This window comes from Caretta caretta, chromosome 12, assembly GCF_965140235.1.
Source record: "Caretta caretta isolate rCarCar2 chromosome 12, rCarCar1.hap1, whole genome shotgun sequence".
In the NCBI taxonomy this organism is placed as follows: Eukaryota; Metazoa; Chordata; order Testudines; family Cheloniidae; genus Caretta; species Caretta caretta.
Window position 1 is genome coordinate 8,623,020 of NC_134217.1, and position 19,548 is coordinate 8,642,567.

Genomic DNA, 19,548 nt, shown 5'->3' on the forward strand with positions numbered 1-19,548 from the left:
TGTATAGACAAAATAGTAGACTGTCCCTTCCCGAAAGGCCTTGCAATCTAAATAGAGAAGGGTCTATTTAGAAAAAGGGTAGGGGAAAGGAATATAACACACAAACAGAGTGATTGGCTGCAAACAATTTTTTTCCTTCCCTTTTGGAGGAGATGGGGATTGCTATGTATATTAAAAAACTGTAGCAAATGCATTCTGCTGTGCGAGTAGGAGGAGAATACCTTTGTCTTCACAGTTCTACTTTTAAATCCACCAGTTCCATTTGCAAACCAAGGTTCCAGGCCCTGAATCAGATCTGCTTGAGTGAACCCTTTTGCACATGCAGAGGGCCCTGGATTACAGTGGGTCTCGGCACAGACAGCGCTTTCTTTGGCTGTATAGATCCAATTGCAGGATTGTGGCATAAAACTTTATTTGGGTTTTAACACAAGAAACGGTGGGGGTAAACACTGCTTCTAGGCATTTGTGTTAATTGGGCTTGGATTAATTATACTATTAAAGCATTTAACCTTGAAGATAAGTACAGAAAAAGGAGGCTAACGATTTTCCAATCTCATGTGATATTGTGCTACTTGCATATAGTGCATAAATTACTATAATAAATTGGTTAGTCTCTAAGGTGCCACAAGCCCTCCTTTTCTTTTTGCGAAGACAGACTAACACGGCTGCTACTCTGAAACCTATAATAGCCCTGTTTTTGCTAATACCATTACCAGGAGAGACAGGTCATAACTTTAATATTTTAAAAATAATCATTCTAAATACTAGAGAGACAAGATGGGTGAGGTAAAATCTTTTATTGGACCAACTTCTGTTGGTGAGAGAAACAGGCATTTGAGCCACACAGAACTCTTCAGATGTGAAGAAGAAGAGTTCTGTGTGGCTCGAAAGCCCCTCTCTCTCACCAACAGAAGTTGGTCCAGTAAAAGATATTACCTCACCCATCTTGTCTCTCTAATATTCTGGGACCAACATGACTACATCTACACTGCATACCACATTCTTAGTACTAGTCAGTCTCAGTTTTCAAAATGGTTTTAACATTACTCCTCTGCAAAGCTGGCACAATTGTGCTTGTAACAAACTTTGGAAATTGCTGGTTATGTAGCGTAGAAGGTACCTAAAGGGGGCGTAAGAAACAGTGACAGCAAAAAAATAAAAATTGTAATGTGTCCATCTATCTTTGTTAGATTCCAGAACCTGTGCCTGAATACCAAGACTAACTCTTACTGCTTCTGAATATATGTGGTGGCTAGCAGGATTTAGAACAATCTTTGAAATGTACTTTTTTTTTTTTTAAACAGGTTTTTATTCATAATCCTCATGCCCGTGGCCAGCATGTAAGTGCAAATCGTATGATGCAAAGCAGCCAGGATTCTGATATTTCTCTTCTCAACATTAACCAGGGGGTCAGCTGCCTGACAGCCGGAGTGCTGAATCCCCAGCTTGGCTATGATTGTCTTCTAGTTGGAACACAGACTAATTTGTTGGCTTACGATGTGTACAACAACTCGGATTTGTTTTATAGAGAGGCAAGTTAATTTCACTCTTAGTCTTCATCTTTCTTTCTTATAAAGAAGTTTAGGAGTCATAAATTCTAAGTTTATTTATTTGACTGCTGTGCTTTTCTTTTTGCAGATCAGTGATATAATTAGATTCAGGACTTTCTGGGCAGAGGACTTGCATGTTTTGAAAATCAGTATTATATTTTTAAGAGGACAATATAATGCTAATGTGACATTGTCAGTGAGTGAGTTTTTTTAATATGCTATACCAGTTGCAAGTCAAAACTTAAAAGCCTTTGAAAATATTCAGAGCTGAAAAAAAATTAGAATAGAATTATATATTCCAATCCAATATCCTAAGTCTGCTTGGAACAGTATTTTGGAAAAGCCATGGGTTTGTCATTGATTCACAAATTTTGTAGGAAAAATTTAACATTACATTATTCTGGGCAAACTATTCTTTATTTTTTGGTTAAATAGCTAAAACTAGTTCATTAAATATTTCACCATTTTCTTTCTTTTTAAACTAGAAACAGGGTAATAAAAATTATTAAAAAAACTAATCAGGTGTGCGGGTGGGGAAAGGAGTTTGTACATAGAAGGTTAATGACCAGCCTGAGTAATTGCAGACTGACCTTATTGTAAACTTCATCCTAACCAATGTGAGTAACTGGGTTGACCTACCTTAGTACTGTAACCTCTCCCCATTGTTTGTTACTCTAACTTGTCTCGTGTTATAGTTAGGCCCCAATACTGCACTTGAATCTGTATGGCCACAGGGGTCAACCCATGGAGATTTGATTACAAGATGAGGGCCTCCATCCCCCAGTCACATGCTAGGAATGAAAGGGTTTGCTCGTGTGCAAGTCCCATTGAAGTCTACAGGCCTTTGCACATGCCTGGGGGAACACTTCCACAGATCTCATGGTCAGATTGGGACTTTAATTTATAAATTCTTTGGGGCAATGAGCAGGTCTTCGCTAAGCACTTCACAGGTAACACTGTTCTGGGTACGATAAAACAAGAGATACTAAAAATGTAACAGTTCAGGTTGCTTTCTCTTACTCCACTACAGTGGACATAAACAGAGCCAATTTTGGAAGAGTACATGCTCAGTAGGTTGTAAAGAATGTGACATTACGAAAAACCCTAAAAGTTGCATTTTTATCATAAGCCGTAGATGTGACATACATACAACCATCATGTACAATTAAATACAGCACACATTTTGCTGTTTATGTTTGAAGTTGGTTATCTCTGTTTTGTTTAATTTCTGGTTACTGCTTCAACCTTTTAGGCTACAAATAGTTTAAAGTAAATGATGAATAACTTCTGAGTTATTCCATACAGTATTAGGTTAATGTAATGCTGGATGCTTTCTCTGATGCATGTACAGTATGCATAGGTATATCTGAATCTTTGCTATGTTTAATGTTTTTCTGCAGATTACCGATGGAGCTAATGCGATAGTGCTTGGAACACTAGGAGATATTTCCTCTCCTCTTGCTATTATTGGTGGAAACTGTGCTCTGCAGGGCTTTGATCATGAAGGAAATGATCTTTTTTGGACGGTAAAGATACAGTCTTTTTGACGTTGCTACAAGAGTATTTTTGATCAAAATTATGTTTAATAAAACCAATATTAAATTGATTTGTGATTAATCTTAAATTAAGAAAGATTTGAGCTAATGATAAGCTATGTGTATTTGTAATTTACTCAGTATATACAACAATTTGAGCCTGAACCAACGATATTCTAATAGTCTTTGTTCTCTTGGCAACTCAGAACATAAATGTAGTTGTCATAGGCTAAACTAGCATAAGTATTGATGACTCCTTTCTTTTAATTTTAGGTTACTGGGGACAATGTTCGTTCATTAGCATTGTGTGATTTCGATGGTGATGGGAAAAAAGAGGTTGGTTTGTTGTGGACGGTTCTTCTGTAGTATTGTCCTGCAGTGAATCTATGTTGAAAGAAAATAACTGAATCATATTTGACTCCTTTATGTGGCTGGTTAGATTTAACTGCTTGGAGCTATAGTCCTTTCTTAGGCCCTGATCCTGCAAACACTTATGCACATATTAAACTATACTGTGACTTCACTGCAACTAGTTACAGTGAGTAAAGTTAAGCATGACATAAGTCTTTGTAGGCTTGGAGCCTTGCTTTGGCTGTGTTGATCACTAATGATAATTCTGAAGCGGTTCTTTGCATTTTACAGTGTGTATTTTCTCTCAAATAAAATTAAATATATGTAAAAAATACTTAAAGCAGCCAGCTTGCTGGACCCCCTATTGACTGATTTAGGTTAGTTTAAATGGAAAAGAAACAGTTCATTAGAAACCATGTTATTCATTATAGTGGACAATTGTAAAATTGTATTACAAATAATCTCATTTATGGTTGGACTTGTTTTTGATTTATCCATTCTCAAATCCAATCACAGTGCATCTTTTCAATAATGACACAATAATTAACTGTTACCCACTGCATTGGTGTAAGACTGAAAATAATTTTAACAAGCTTCTTGCTATTGAGACTACATAAGGGAAGGGCAGGGAAAACAGTTATGCCCAGATGGTGCATTTACAGTGTGTGGGTGTGGACCCCTGTGCCTATTAGGCTACTACATCAGTGTGCAAACTTCATTATAAAATTCAAAGATCAATAAGAGATAGAAACAGCATTTTTTAGAAACTTGATCACTTCCCCCTCCCTTTTTATTGCCTGGGAAAAGCCTTATTTTTAGTGGGCTAAGGACTTGTACCATTGACATGCGCATACCACAGATGTAATCTGAATTTCTTCTCCTCACCCATGACGCAGTCTTACAAATTATACAGACCCTTCACCTATAGGGGTCTCACTGAAGTAATCTATTTGCAGGATTGGTGTCAGTCACACCTCTTCCTCCACCTTTGTGACAGGGGTGGGACTCACCACTGCAGTGCCTCCTGTTGGTACCTCCGGGAATTAGCTCAGTCCATGTGGAGCGCCCTCCACTGGTGGTGTCCCATCCATCTCTCACTCTCTGTTGGCATCTAGACCCACATTGCTCCCTTTTCACTGCACCCTCTTCAGGACACTGCCCTCTGGCAGTGCCCCCTAGTCCACTGCCCTCTGGCAGTGCCCCCTAGTCCACTGCCCTCTGGCAGTGCCCCCTAGTCCACTGCCCTCTGGCAGTGCCCCCTAGTCCACTGCCCTCTGGCAGTGCCCCCTAGTCCACTGCCCTCTGGCAGTGCCCCCTAGTCCACTGCCCTCTGGCAGTGCCCCCTAGTCCACTGCCCTCTGGCAGTGCCCCCTAGTCCACTGCCCTCTGGCAGTGCCCCCTAGTCCACTGCCCTCTGGCAGTGCCCCCTAGTCCACACTCACCCACTTCCAGGGGTGTGGGTTATCAGCAGTTCTTCTCTTCACCCCAGTCACAATGGCCAACCACACTCCAAAGTCTAACCCCTTTTGGCAGGGGTCTGGTGCCATCCTGATGGCCAAGCCTAACATCCAGGTGTAAGTGCAAGCAGGGGGACACAGGCCCACCTTCTACTCTGGGTCCCAACGCAGGGACCCTTTGGCAGCAGCCTTCCTGCCCACCCTCCTTCTCTCCCTTTGTCCATCTCTCTCCCTGGGCCATCCCCCCTTCAGCCCCTTTGCGCCAGCTAGGCCCTTTCCTCAGGGCCTGCAGCCTAGCAGGTACCAGGCTGGAGTTCCCTTCTGCTCCCCCTGCCTGACCAGTACTGCGCTGTCCCTGGTGCTAGTCTCCTCACACAGGAGACAGACCTTCACCCTCTGAAAGCTAGGCAAGACTGCCTGTCTCTTGCCTGGGCAGCCTTTATATAGGGCCTAGCCTGGCCCTGATTGGCTACCTCTTGCTCAGCCCTGATTGGCTCCCCACAGGCCCTCTCTGATTGGCTGCCTGTCTGCGCAGCCACTCTGGCCTGCTCTAGCCCAATCTGGCCTGGGGGTGGGGCACTGCCCCACCACAACCTTATTTGCTGGAACTGAGTGGGCTGATGGACAAGTAAAGCCACGTATTAAGCAATGCTGGAGATGATTCTAGGCTAGCAAGGTCCAGTGAGAAGGGCACCAGAGAGGGGGTTAGAACTGAATTGTATTCTTGGCTCTGCCATTGATTCACATTGTGACCTTGGACAAGTCACTCAACTTCTATAAACTGGAGGTGATGACATTTGCTCATCTTTGTAAAATGGTTTTCCACATTGCCTTGTTTGTTCTTTAAGACTCCCTGTTCCAACAAGTAGTGTGCAGGAAAGGAACTGATAAAATTGAGTGCATGAGCAGTAAGAACCAGGGCCCAAGTCAACATTGTCCTGCACATCATGCAATCATTTACACTAAATCAGAACGGTAGCATTTTGCATCCACTTTTGCACTGGTGTAAAGCACTAAGGTGCAGGGCAACAATGAACTGGACCCTCGGATTAGCTGATTTGGGTCAGCATAGAGCAAGAGGCCTTTGAATATGAGATTATCAGTGCTGTAAAATGAAATGGCATTCAGCTGTCTGCTCGTATGAGCATGGTTAATGCTTGGCATTGGAGGTCATGATCTATTTGAATCCACATGGCTCTTAAAGAGTTGCAACTGAGCTGCAGATTCCCTACCCCAATACAGAGGATATAATTTTTCTTATGTATGTAACTACAGTTATGAATGCTAGTACTGAGTTGTGGACAGTGAGACAAGAATATATCCTGGCAGTAGTAGAGTGCTTTCCCTCATCCTTGCCTTAGGTATTTTAGTATGTGTTCTTAGAGTTTACACTGCCAAAATAGATGGAAATAATGCTTGAACAAAAAGAGAGTCTATGGCACCTTTTGGTCCCAAAGCACTGTACAAACTTTTCATATCACCATTAAAAACTCTTGAAGACTGGGCCTAGCGTATTTGTTTGCTCAGTAAAAACTTTCTGCTTGCCTCTAAATTCTTGTGTCTTTGTTTTTGTTACTGTGAGTTAAATAAACTGTTTTAAGATTATTTCTTTCTTTTTAGCTTCTTGTTGGGTCTGAGGATTTTGACATCAGGGTTTTTAAAGAAGATGAGATTGTGGCAGAAATGTCAGAAACAGAGGTAAATTATTTCTAAGCAGTGTTTATTGTATGCTCAGATGGGGTACAAAATATTGCCCACCAATCTACAGTGGCTTAGATTTACTATGATGACCAGTTGAGTTAATTAATCTTTCCTATTTTATGAGCACTTTAAAAAGTTACAATTTAATAATGGATTTAAACCATCTGGATTGTGATTTTTGCTGTGCTGTTTTACAGATAGTCTGCCAGGTTTTAAAAAGAAAATGTTGTTTGTCAGAAAATTAGGGCCCCATCCAAGCACACTGAAGTCACTGGAATGATCCCATTGAGGTCAATTGGCTATGGATCAGGCCCTCAGTCAGAAGCTGTGAACAAGAGAGCTCATTCGGTTACAATATTTGCCCCAAAAATCGTAGGATAGGCAGGGTCAGAGCATGGCTAAGAAGTCAGTGCCTGTAGCTCTTGGCAGGAAGTTCAGTAGTTAATAAGACAACCTCAGTATTTTATGTTGGTATTGTCTCAGATTAGTGGTGCAAGATTTTTCTCGAGTGCATTGACAGAAACATGAGTAAGCAGTTTGTGGATGCACAAATACAGAGGAAGCAAGGTTACATTAAAAAGAAAATCACGCTGTATGGACATAACTGAAAGTTGTTTGTTGTAACCAGGTCAGATAAGAGTGACATGCACCAGTTAAAAACCATGACTGCACCTGTAGCCTAGACAGGGCCTAAATTACAGTTGTGGGACAGGAAGGCTTTTAGGGAGGGAATGTGTATGGGTAGAAAGTAAAAAGGTGCGGGGTTGTCACTCGTCAGTTTAGTGGCAGAGAGAGGATCCCCACTATTAGGGATGAATTGCTTTTTGGGGGGGAAAGCACCTTGTGGTTGAATTTAAGAATATTCTTAATTATGCCACTTCTAGGCTTGCAGTGGAGTGGGAAGGACACCTTAGAGACTTCCCTCCTCGAAAATCTGAGGAGAACTGTATTGTGGGAGGAAACTTGCTGCTGGAGTTAGGGATAAAAGGCTTAGCTACTAAACCACTTATGAAAGAGCTATTAAAGCTAAAGAAGTGCAGTTTTGTTAGACGAGGGTGGCTAGAATTAGAATTTAACAGGGATACCCTGGCCTGGAATATTTTATGCCATTTGTGCTTCTGAAACAGTTCGGTATGGCTGCTAGATTTGCTGTTTTCAGCACTTCCCAGTGCAGCAAGATGCAAGACCATGATTTAGCTAGCAAAGCTGTGTAGCATTCAGCAGAGAATATCTGTTAAAATGCCTACAGCTGGTCAATACCTGAAGTCTGCATTAGGTATTTACTGCAAATTATGTTCTGGAGTAATATCCTGATTTATAGTTAAAGGGGAAGTTGTGCTCATACATGATGTATTTCTTAACCTACTTGTTTTAAAGCCATGCTTACAGATTCCTTAAGAAGCTTGTTCTTATCTTATAGTTCTCAATTAAAGGGACGCTCAATAACTCACAGACTCTTCCTTGGAGGAAGATAAATTACATGCAACATGTTTGGATGATGGCTTTTATATAGTGTACTCATTTTAAAAGACTGCAGAGTTCTATTTTTTGAAATATTGTTTGTAGTCTATAACAAACCAATACGTAACCTTTTAGTGATGCTGTACCAAAAGGGCTAATGTGATCCTTTGATGTGTAAATGAGTATATGGAGTAGGAGTAGATGGGTTTTATTACCTCTTGTTTTTGGACTGAGATGACTAGTACCGTAATACTGTGTCCAGTTCCAGTGTCCACAATTTAAGAGGGATGTTGATAACTTGGAAAAGGTTCAAAGGGGATCCACATAAATGACTAAAGGATTAGAAACCATGCCTTATAGTGATAGACTCAAAGAGCTCAATCTATTAAGCTTATCAAAGAGAAGGTTAAGAGGTGACTTGATTAGTATATAAGTACCTACATTGAGAACAGAAATTTTGATAATAGAAGGTTCTTCAATCTAGCAGACAAACTTATAGAAGACGAAATGGCTGGAAGATGAAGCTAGGCAAATTCAGACTTGAATATGAAGGTGCAGATATTTAACAGTGAGGGTAATGAACCATTGGAACAACTTACCAAGGATTGTGATGGATTCTCCATCACTGGCAATTTTTAAATCAAGACTGGAGGTCTTTCTAAAAGACATGCTGTAGATCAAACAGGAATTAATTCAGGGAAGTCCTGTGGCTGGTGTTATGCAAGAGGTTAGACTAGATAATCACAGTAGTCCCTTGTGGCCTTGGAAATGATGCGTCTGTAACTCTGATTTGGCATCAGAACACTTCTCATATTCATGTTGAGGGGCTACTCTAATAGCTAACTTTTATGTGGTGCACCTAAGGAAAAAAAAAATTGAGTTACGGTAGAGTTATGGTCTTGTAGGTACTTCCCTGGTTCTGCCATTTATGTTTGTTAGTGTTTTATTATTTCTGTAATGCCATAGATGTTCACCAGTGTTCCTTCCCCTACAAGAGCTCGATCCTGGAAACAGACCTTTGTTTTATCTCATTGATTTAGGCCTGGAGATTTGTGGCAAACATTTCCCACTGTTGGTAGCACCTGGCCAGTTCCATCAGTGTTAGTAACATTGTGCTACTAGTTTAGACTAGGCACCCACAGCCATTTGTGTTTTAAAGAGAGTTTTGTCTAACCAGAGCGGGTCTAAATGACACCATGTTATAAACACCAGTGACCACAGGCGTTTTCTCACTGGTACAAAACTTTTGCCAAAGAATCTTAGTAAGAAGGATGAGCCCATAGTGATTTTAAACTGATCTTCGGTATACCTACTGTAGTAATGTTCTTTAAGAAGGAAAGTTATCCCCAATTAATTAATGTGTAAAACAGCTAATTTAGTACAGAAATTGCGTGCATTCTATTATCAGTTACTTTAAACTCTAGAAGTAGAGATGCGTTCTAACTCTTACATATTCTTTTTTCAGACCATCACTGCACTTAGCCCCATGTATGGCAGTCGATTTGGCTATGCCCTATCTAATGGTACAGTAGGAGTTTATGAGAAGACATCCCGATACTGGAGGATTAAAGTTAGTACAATCAAATACGTTCTGAAGGAAGAAATTGGAACGTTATGGCTGAGATTTTCAAAGCCAACTTGCAGATTTGGGTGCCCGGTTCCTGTTAATTTTAATGGGAATTGGGTGTCCAAATCTCTTGGTTTTGGAAATCTCAGCCTATGTGTATTATGGAACTGGTTTATTTTATAGGTATAAAATGTCACTATACAAAATTAATAGCACATCAGTTAACTTCTGCCTTGCAACCATGTGGGGGATTTTGAGTTCCTTGTTCATACTGGATTCATTCAGTGGAGATACTGTTGACAAATATTTCGGAGGTACAGTTATTTTACATGGCATTTGTGAGGGACTTGCATCATTTTCTATAACTACATCAGTGCGGCTGGCAGGTGTGCTGGTGATCAGGAAGTGAGCATGTTTGTATTTCTCTTCTGCTCACAAAGGAGGTCAGAAGTCTCACATAATAGCATCAGTATGATTTGTGTATTGGTTACAATGCCAAAGATAAGGCTTTGGGAAAGGCCAGCTAACAGAATGCTGCTGTTCCCAAGACTTCTCTGAACACAGGTTGGTCTCCTATTTCTGTTTGGTCTGCTGTTGATTTGACAAAATGAAATGTGTTTTAACAAGAATACAGCAAACTCAATGACAATGGACAGGTGGAAATACCTATTAGCTCATCTAGTCCATTTCCCAGAGATCAGCACAAGATTGTTCCCTGCACAGTATGTTTCCAAGTGCTCTAGCCAGTGTAATTTTAAATGTCTGAAGTAATGGGGCTTTCCCAAGTTTCATTGAGGGACTGTTCCACAGCCTAATAGATCTTGCTGCTAGGAAGATCCTTTCCGGATACTCAGTTTAAATTTTCTTATTGCCACTGACTGGAACAGTTATGATATTAAAAATTCATGTGGAAATGATTTTCTTTGTGCTAAGGGTATTTCCCAACTGCAAACAAGATTTATAAGAACTCTGGGACTGTAACTCTTGTCTCGGAGAATCAGGCTCTTGTATTGTCCACTGTTTTTGTGGGAGGAGGTAGGCATTGATCATCTTCTTGGATGGAAACATATTGGAGCGAAAGATTACATCTTTGGAGAACACTGGCCTGTATCTCTAATGCAGCTGCTCCGATTTCAGAGGTACATGACTTATAGGTAGGGTGCCCTGACACTCTGTTAGGAGACATCTTGTTACTCCTGTATGTAATCTGTGTAGATACGAACTCCAGTACCAATAGCAATAGCTTCATGCATTTGTTCTTTGTTTTTTCCCCAGTCTAAAAACCATGCAATGAGCATACATGCATTTGACCTTAACTCTGACGGAGTATGTGAATTGATCACTGGATGGTCCAATGGGAAGGTGAGCTTAAATGGAGAGAAAATGAGTAGCTGTGAGTCAAGAGATTGCATTGGACAAAGCTGTTTAGTTGTACAAGGCTGAACAGAGAAACTATTCAAAAGACTAGACCGAGCTCTGAAGAAATATTACAGTGAGCCTGTCTCAGCTTATGAATACCCTGTCAAATACTCCATCATTTACAGGAAGAACTGTCCCCTGAATATTTTTCAAATCAATCGCCACAGTATAGTAAGTTGTTTCTATAGGAGTGGAGATTGCCTAGTTCTTTTGTTGTGCCACTTCCACTTCCATCTCTGTATATTGAGAACACCCTAGTATCCTTCTCCAGTGTTTCCTGGATGTTCTTAAATGACAAATGAAGGAAACTTCTCAGATAATAGAGAAGGTAGCGTCAGTCTTAACTGTGGAAGGATTATTGCCACTCCATAATAAATCCATCATACATTTGATAATGTAATTAATATGTAAACTCATTCTATAAAACTCAATTCCGTTCCTTTTAACACAGTTGCTTAGAATCATAGAATATCAGGGTTGGACGGGACCTCAGGAGGTCATCTAGTCCAACCCCCTGCTCAAAGCAGGACCAATCCCCAACTAAATTATCCCAGCCAGGGCTTTGTCAAGTCTGACCTTAGCGTTGTTGCTTGCTAGAAATGGCTGATTTAGCTGCCGGGTCTCCCATCGACACCATTTGCCAATGTTTTCTTGTAAATCTACACTCCTTTCACAATGTTGTCTTTCATTATCTCAGGAGAATTTGATTTCATTCGTCTCAGGTTAGCAAACTAGAGCCCCAGGATTCACTGGAACCTCTGGAATGGACTGCTAGACTTGATACAACATTGTTGTGTAGGAAACCTCAGCACACTTATTCCTGCTTTGTCTAGTCTTTCATTTACAGTATCCTCACTGGTCATTGATTTGAAAGTCTCCTGCTCCTAGAAGAACATTGCTGTGTCCTGTCCCTTAGAAGAGCAAAGCTATACAGAACTGAAAAATCCCCCCAGGGAATGATCATTAAAGGTCATATTTGTGCATAAAAGTAACACATTTCATCAGACAAGGACTATGAGTAAGGCTGGAGACTGTAAATGCTGCCTTAAGGTTACTTACAGTTTGTCCAGTCATTGCTGCTTCAATAGTATGCATCACCTTGAGAGTATAGGCTTGCAATTCCCCTCTTCCTTTTTCTTCTTTTTACTTTTCTCTGGGGAAAGCCTCTCCGAGGAGCGGCTCATTTTTACGTGTGTGTCTGGACCTGTCATTTCGTTGCTAGTTCATTTTTGTTGGTGTTTTCTTTTTCTGATCAGCAGAGCTGCAAGTTCACCTGCAGTTCCGTAAGTGCAGCAGGGTTCCTCAGTTCATGTCCCAGAGTGCTGCATAATTTAGACAGTGAGGTTAGCTTTCATTTCCATCCTGTGTCTTGAGCATGTTCTGTATTCCAGGTTGACGCGCGCAGTGACCGAACGGGGGAGGTCATCTTTAAGGACAACTTTGCTTCCTCAATTGCAGGAGTGGTAGAGGGGGATTACAGAATGGATGGTAATACCCAGTTAATCTGCTGTTCAGTTGATGGTGAAGGTAAGAGTATGAAAAACCCTTTGCAGCATCAGTGTATTAGTTTAATCTAAGCAGAAATGCCAAGAGCACTACCCACAAGGCATTACTGCCAATACATTCTATTGTTACAATACCTGCTAAAAAAAAAGGAGGACTTGTGGCACCATCGAGACTAACCAATTTATCTGAGCATAAGCTTTCGTGAGCTACAGCTGCATACAGTTTTGTGAGTTGCATCTGATGAAGTGAGCTGTAGCTCACGAAAGCTTATGCTCAAATAAATTGGTTAGTCTCGAGGGTGCCACAAGTCCTCCTTTTCTTTTTGCGAATACAGACTAACACGGCTGCTACTCTAATACCTGCTAAATGCCTTTTGAGTTCGCATGTATTTTTGCCTGCCAAATCTGTCATCATCCTTTGCAAAATCCAGGGAATAGAAGGGTCAAGCTTTCCGCAAGTAAGATTTTGAATACTACCTCCTGGATGATAAACAATCAGATCTGTTTTCTATACGATGACCTGTGGGCCTACAAAGTTCAGTTGCTTACCAGAAGTGATCTTCCAGTAAAAGTGAAGCAGAATTGTACTCCACACATGCAGGGATACTTCAAGCCATGCTGTTCAAATTGAATGGTGAGGGGAAAAAATAAATATGTGCGGGATCTCTTCAGCTTCTTCATGACAAATAAAGAAGATCTGAAAGAGGTTTATTTTTTGAAAATATATATGTTCTTGCTTGGTTTTTTAACTAGCAATTTAGGAAATAACAACCTTGTGTTTCGTGGAAGACACGGTGGTTGACTGGAGATCTTGTAAACTTATATCGTCAGATACTAAGGAAGTGAAACTTAGTTGAGATGGGATGTATTTTTTATTCAAACTATTTAAATAAGTTTGCTCAAACTTAATATACAGATAAGCATGGGGGTCAAAGGAAAGGCTCACAGGTGACTGTCTTAACCATCTGAAACCCGCTCAGCAAAAACACATGAACCTGGCACAACCTATTTCGAACACAAGTCCAAACTTATTAAAGAAAGTAGCATAGCATACCACTCTTTATGCGTACTCCTGCGTGCTTTTATCATAGTTATCAGGAGAACCCCCTGCTTATGTTTGGGCCTGTAAGCCTTTATTGCAGGGGAGTAAAGAACCAATGAATAGGGCCATATTAATAAGGCAACTCATCTTAAATAAGCCCTATATGTTAACATCAGTGGCCTTGATCCTGCTCTTTGAGACATGGGCTGCTGTCTTTTGCTGCATGTGTATATATATACGCAGAACATGGCAATGTAGGATCCTTTATTTTCATTGGCGCCTCTTGGCACTACTGTATTACAGATACTAAATGATGATAATCCTGCAATCAGGTGCATATGCGCAGAAACTTACACCTTCACAGGGTTTCATGCAAGTCATTGAGGCTCTGCATGGGCACAAGATCCAGACATGCTGAGCCAGTTGCACGATCATGGCCATTGTTCTTCTGTCTTTCAGTGTTCCCTCTCTCCCTCCCTCCTTCATTTGAATTAAATTGTTGACCACAAAGGAAATAAGTGTGTGTGTGTGTGTTTCTCTCTCTCCATTGGGGTGGTGTGCCTTTAAACTCAGAACCACATAGAGATTTTCAGCTTCCCCATACCTTTTTCTTGGCGCTGTACAGTCAGGCCGAACATTCAGAAGGAGCGTTGGTTTTTCCTCCATAGATTTCATCTTCTCTTACAAACAGAACTAACAGAAATTACAGGGAACAGACCTGTTGTAAAATGAAAGGCCTTTGCAAGCAGTTCTGTGGTACCTAGCTTTCGACTTGAACTCTCCTGCCTCAGTATCCCCACCCAGATTCTTGGGTGCAGGGACTCTCCTTGGATCCTACCCAGCTGGACCCAACCCTCTGTTCATCCTGACCATTATGAAACAAATCTTAGGCCTGAAGCTAAGTCTCCCTGAACAAAAAATAAGAGATAGGTTAGGAGGGTTGGCTAGCTAAAATAGATGGAAATGGTGAGTTGCATTCATACCAAGACAATAAGAAGAACACTTGGCCCCTGTAAAATTCCCAGACAAAAGCTTGGTCAGGATGTAATGTAATGTAAGACTCACCTAAACTAAACTAACTATAAAATAAACTAAAAGAGTTCAAAAAGAGAGATCTACATTGTTCTGTCACTCATTCTGATCAGTGAGGGTCAGCTTTAGGGAGGCAGGAGACACTTTCATGGAAGTCTCCAAATGCACTAGAAGTCATCAGCGTTCCTTTAAATGTCCAGCCATGTTGTCATGGTAAGTATAGTGGGTCATGTCCTCAGGTGGTGTAAATCAGCATAACTCCATTTACTTCAGTGGAGCTACACCCATTTATGCCATCTAAGGGGCTGATCTGATATTATTTCTACAGTCAATCTGTTAGTGATTCATGCCACAGAAGCAGAAGTTTAGCGATTGCTGCTAAAGACATGCTTGAAATGCTCTGGGCTTTGCTTTTGTGCAGTACGTGGCTACCTGCCAGGAAGCCAGGAGATGAAAGGAAACTTGATGGATACCAGTGTGGAACAGGATCTGATTCGGGAGCTTAGTCAAAAGAAACAAAATCTGCTGCTGGAATTACGAAACTATGAGGAAAACTCAAAGGTACTTCTCAAAACAAGATGCAGGGCCCGATTCTGGTCTCTCCCCCAGACTGATAGAAGAACGAGAGTGCAGTGACAATGTAAAATAGAGACATCTTATGCAAGAGGCCTGCTCCTTGTGTGTATTCAGCGCCAGCTCTTCTTACTTTAATACCTAACGCTTTCCCTACTTTTTCAGTCTACTGAATGCATTGGCTCTGCAGAGCTAATGGAGGGGGAGCTGGATTCTATTCTGGCTCGTGTACTTGAATGATTAACTTAAGTTCTGTCTGCAGAACCTTCATTTTTGGTGATGCATGGGTGAGAAGAGGGCACGGAGGTGATTGGGTGGGAATCTGACAAATGGCTGTGGTTGGGAACATGGGCAGAGTTCAGGGGATCAGGGCAACCATGACAAATGGGGGCTACATAGCAAAGGACAGAGTTATGTTGAGCTTTGAGAACAGGCAGAAGGAAGAGTAGATCCATGCTGTAGGTGTAATGGTTAAGGCCTGGATTCAGCAATGCACTTAAGTATGTGCTGATGAAGTATGTGCTGATGTCCCATGGGACTTAAGGATGTGCTTAAAGTTCAGGGTTGTCCCAAGCAACCCCTCTCATGCTTTTCTAAAGAGAAGCGCAGTTGTCCACGAGGCATTGTATCAGTCAGAGTCAGCCAAGAGAGTTTGAGGAAAAGCCTAATCAAAACATTCTTCACAGATGTTTAAAATATATGAAGGCTGCTGTAATAGATCCTTTCCCATGGTGGAGGGCTCTTGGATGTATCTTCAGAACTGCTTTAATGAAAACCTTGCTCTTGTGGTGCTGAGCTGGAAGTGTGTGTTTTGCAGCAGGCTGAACTGAGAGCTCAGGTGAACGAAGCTGATGGGCAGAGGGGAGTGATTCCAGCTAATACCCAGCTGCAGACAGCCCTCTCAGTGAACCTGGGCTCTGACAGTCAGGCTGCCCATGTCGAGTTGTGTATTTCCACATCTAATGGTGAGAAATAATTTGCAGCTGATGATGGTGGTTTCCTGTAATCTCACATACAAATGTTTTGGTGCATTTAGCCAGTGGTTTGCCTGTCCCCTAGTTGGTCTGTCATCCTCCATTTCTTCTGTCTGGATGCCTTCCTTTCACAGAGTTTTGAATCAACCAATGTTCCATCAATCTGAATAGGTTCTTCTGTGACCCCATGGTATACAAAAGTCTTGTTAGCTCCTTACTGCTTGTTCCTTCTTCCATGCAATTGATACGTGAAGTGAAGTAAATTGGTCTTGCTGATCCCTGTTGCCTTCCTCATGCCACTGGTAGGAGTGGCTAGAGAACCATGCAGTGTGTGCCAACCTGGGACTGGGCATGCAGCTACCGGATCTGGGTCTTGGCATGGAGGCTAAATGTCTGTAATCCAATATCTTCTCCCAGAAAACCCTCCCCTACTTAATTTTGAAAGTGATGCAGAGTTACTTCTTTCATAGAAGGTTAGGGTTGGAAGGGACCTCAGGAGGTCATCTAGTCCAACCCCCTGCTTGAAGCAGGACCATTCCCCAATTTTTGCCCCAGATCCCTAAGTGGCCCCCTCAAGGATTGAACTCACAACCCTGGGTTTAGTAGGCCAATGCTCAAACCACTGAGCTATCCCTCCCCCCTCGCCAGTGGAGAACTATTAATTAATAAACCACTTTCTCCCCTTTCCTAAGACACAATTATCCGAGCCGTGCTGATCTTTGCTGAAGGGATATTTGAAGGCGAGAGCCATGTGGTTCATCCCAGTCTCCAGAACCTCTCTGGTTGCATTCAGGTTCCCCTTACTCCTCCCAAAGATGTCCCAGTGGATTTACATATCAAAGCCTTTGTGGGTTACAAAAGCAGGTAAGGTTTGCGGGATAGTAGAGTGTCAAGCCCCATTTCTGACGAGAGCAGCGTTTGATGTGAAACGTAGCAGTGATGTAGCTTTCTGTGCCCTTGTGTTGTAGAAGGTCTGTGACAGGTAGAGTCGGGAATTTCTTCCTAGTTCCTGTGCATCCTGACTCCTATTTAAAAGAACATTGACATGCTTTGAGATGCTCGATTTCCAGAGGTGCGAAACACCTGCAGATCCCATTGGCTTGGAGCTGCGATTGCTCAGCAGGTTTGAAAACGAAGGCCCTACATGCTGAAATCATTCAGGGCCTGATCTTGTTTCCTTGAGGGTCAATGGGAGGTTCACCATTGACAGCTGTGGGACCAGGCTTGGGTGGAATATGGGAAATATTAGCAAATTAGGGAAATGTGGTCTAGATGAAATTATTATAAAGTGGGTGCACAACTGTTTCAAAGACCGTTCTCCAGCGTAATTATCAATGGTTCACTGTGAAACTTGGAGGGCGTATCTAGTGGGGCCCCGCAGGGGTAAGTCTTAGCTCTGATACTATTCAATATTTTTATGAATGACCTGGATAATGGCAGAGTATGCTTATAAAATTTGCTGATGACACCAGGCTGGGAGGGGTTGCAAGCACTTTTGGAGGACAGGCTTAGAATTCAAAACAACCTTGACAAATTGGAGAATTGTTTTAAATCAACAAGATGAAATTCAATAATAAAGACAAGTGCAAACTGCTTCACTTAGGAAGGAAAAATCAAATGCACATCTACAGAATTAGGAGTAACTGGCTGGGTGGTAGAACTGCTGAAAAGGATCTGGGGACTACAGTGGATCACAAAATGAATATGAGTCAATGTGATGCAGTTGTGAAAAATGTTAATATCATTCTGGGTTGTGTTAACAGGAGTGTCATATGTAAGGTACAGGATGTAACTGTCCCACTTTACTTGGCGCTGGGTACTGTGTTCAATTCTGGGTGCCCACACTTTAGGAAAGATGTGGATAAATTGGCAAGAGTCCAGAGGAGAGCAATGAAAATGATGAAAGATTTAGAGAACCTGACCTATGAGGAAAAGTTAAAAAAAAAACCCGGGGCATGTTTAGACCTGAGAAAAGAAGACTAAAGAGGGATCTGATAACAGCATCGGGGGATAATGTTAAGGGATGTTATAAAGAGGATGGTGATCTAGGATGGTGAAGTTAGGAGAAGAAGCAGTGGGCTTAATTTGCATCAAGGGTTAGATATTAGGAAAAACCATCTAATTCTAAGGGTAGTTAAATGCTGGGATAGGCTTCCAAGGGAGGTTGTGGAATCCTCGTCATTGGAGGTTTTTAAGAGCAGGTTGGACAAACACCTGTCAGGGATGGTCTAGTTTTACTTGGTCCTGCCTTAGCGGAGGGGGCTGGACTTGACCTATCAAGGTCCCTTCCTCCCCTAACTTCTGTGATTGCATACGGGCTGTACTCTGTCAGATGCTGACTGTCCTCAACTCCCTTTGACTTCAGCACAAGTCCTCGATCCATGTTTGAGGGCAGAATTTGTACAAATCACCATATAAATAAAATGCATCTGAAGTAACATTTGAGAATCATTTTCTCTTTTCATTTGCCTGCCAAGACCATGGTTCAGGGTTCTGTTTCCCCTGCTCCAGCTAGTGGTATCTCTACCAAAAGTGTAAGGCATGGCTGGACCAGAGCTTCCTTTACTGTTTCAGGGGCCATCAGTCCACTGCAGGAGCAATGCAGAGAACTGAATGTAGGGGTTCCATTCATCTTTAATGTTACTTTTAATAAGTCTTAATTGTAGTTGTTAATAAAACGTCTCCAGTTTTATATCTTCTGTGTATAGTCCTAATGAGTGTTCTGTTCATTGCTGGGATTGTGGTGACAGTCTGTGATGTAAAAGTGAATCATCCTGAATTTGTTAATGGAAGGGTGCAATAGACAAATCACTGGTCTGTTGGTAAATTTCTCTCTCTTTTTCCTTTGGATTCCTTCCAGCACACAGTTCCATGTCTTTGAACTGACAAGACAGCTACCCCGATTTTCAATGTATGCTTTGAGCAGCCCTGACTCGGCCCCTGAACCTCTAAGCTTTGTTAACTTTACAATCAGTGAGAGGGTGCAAAGGGTGAGTTTATGCTCTGCATCTTATTTTCTGGTTCTGAACACCGTTGCTGCTTTTGTATCAGGTGGAGAGTTTGCAATTAACTTGGGAATCCCTAGAGCAAAGGGAAATACTGTAATCTACTCCACTACTGTCAATAAGAGTCTGTGTTTAACAGCTTAACGCTTGAGTTCATGCTTCTTTTTTTAAAAATGCTGGGATAGCAGAAACATTCCTAGAGTTTCTATGCATCTGCAGGAAATAGCTGCTTAAGACCAGAAGTTCTAGTAGTTACTCATCCCTTCATTGTACTTTATCTAGTAGAACTTGCCCAGCTTACACTCATGGAAGGGCCCCGGCGTGAATGACTGAATTTTGTAAATTAGCAAACGGGGAAAAGTGCAATTAAGTATCT

The 19,548-nt window shown here is 41.7% G+C and overlaps 1 protein-coding gene across 2 annotated transcripts in view; it reads left to right on the plus strand.

Moving 5' to 3' along the window:
- Nucleotides 1-19,548, plus strand: part of BBS2 (Bardet-Biedl syndrome 2) — a 31,891-nt gene that overhangs the window by 4,156 nt on the left and 8,187 nt on the right. Inside the window, exons 2-12 of one of the 2 annotated variants that reach the window (XM_048817161.2) lie at nt 1,305-1,532; nt 2,951-3,076; nt 3,359-3,421; nt 6,514-6,591; nt 9,521-9,625; nt 10,898-10,984; nt 12,433-12,568; nt 15,042-15,181; nt 16,011-16,158; nt 16,860-17,031; nt 19,028-19,157. In XM_048817161.2, the coding sequence (XP_048673118.1) occupies nt 1,305-1,532; nt 2,951-3,076; nt 3,359-3,421; nt 6,514-6,591; nt 9,521-9,625; nt 10,898-10,984; nt 12,433-12,568; nt 15,042-15,181; nt 16,011-16,158; nt 16,860-17,031; nt 19,028-19,157 (1,413 nt within the window). The remainder of the gene's footprint in view (nt 1-1,304; nt 1,533-2,950; nt 3,077-3,358; nt 3,422-6,513; nt 6,592-9,520; nt 9,626-10,897; nt 10,985-12,432; nt 12,569-15,041; nt 15,182-16,010; nt 16,159-16,859; nt 17,032-19,027; nt 19,158-19,548) is intronic. The other variant, XM_075118334.1, reaches the window with a different exon arrangement.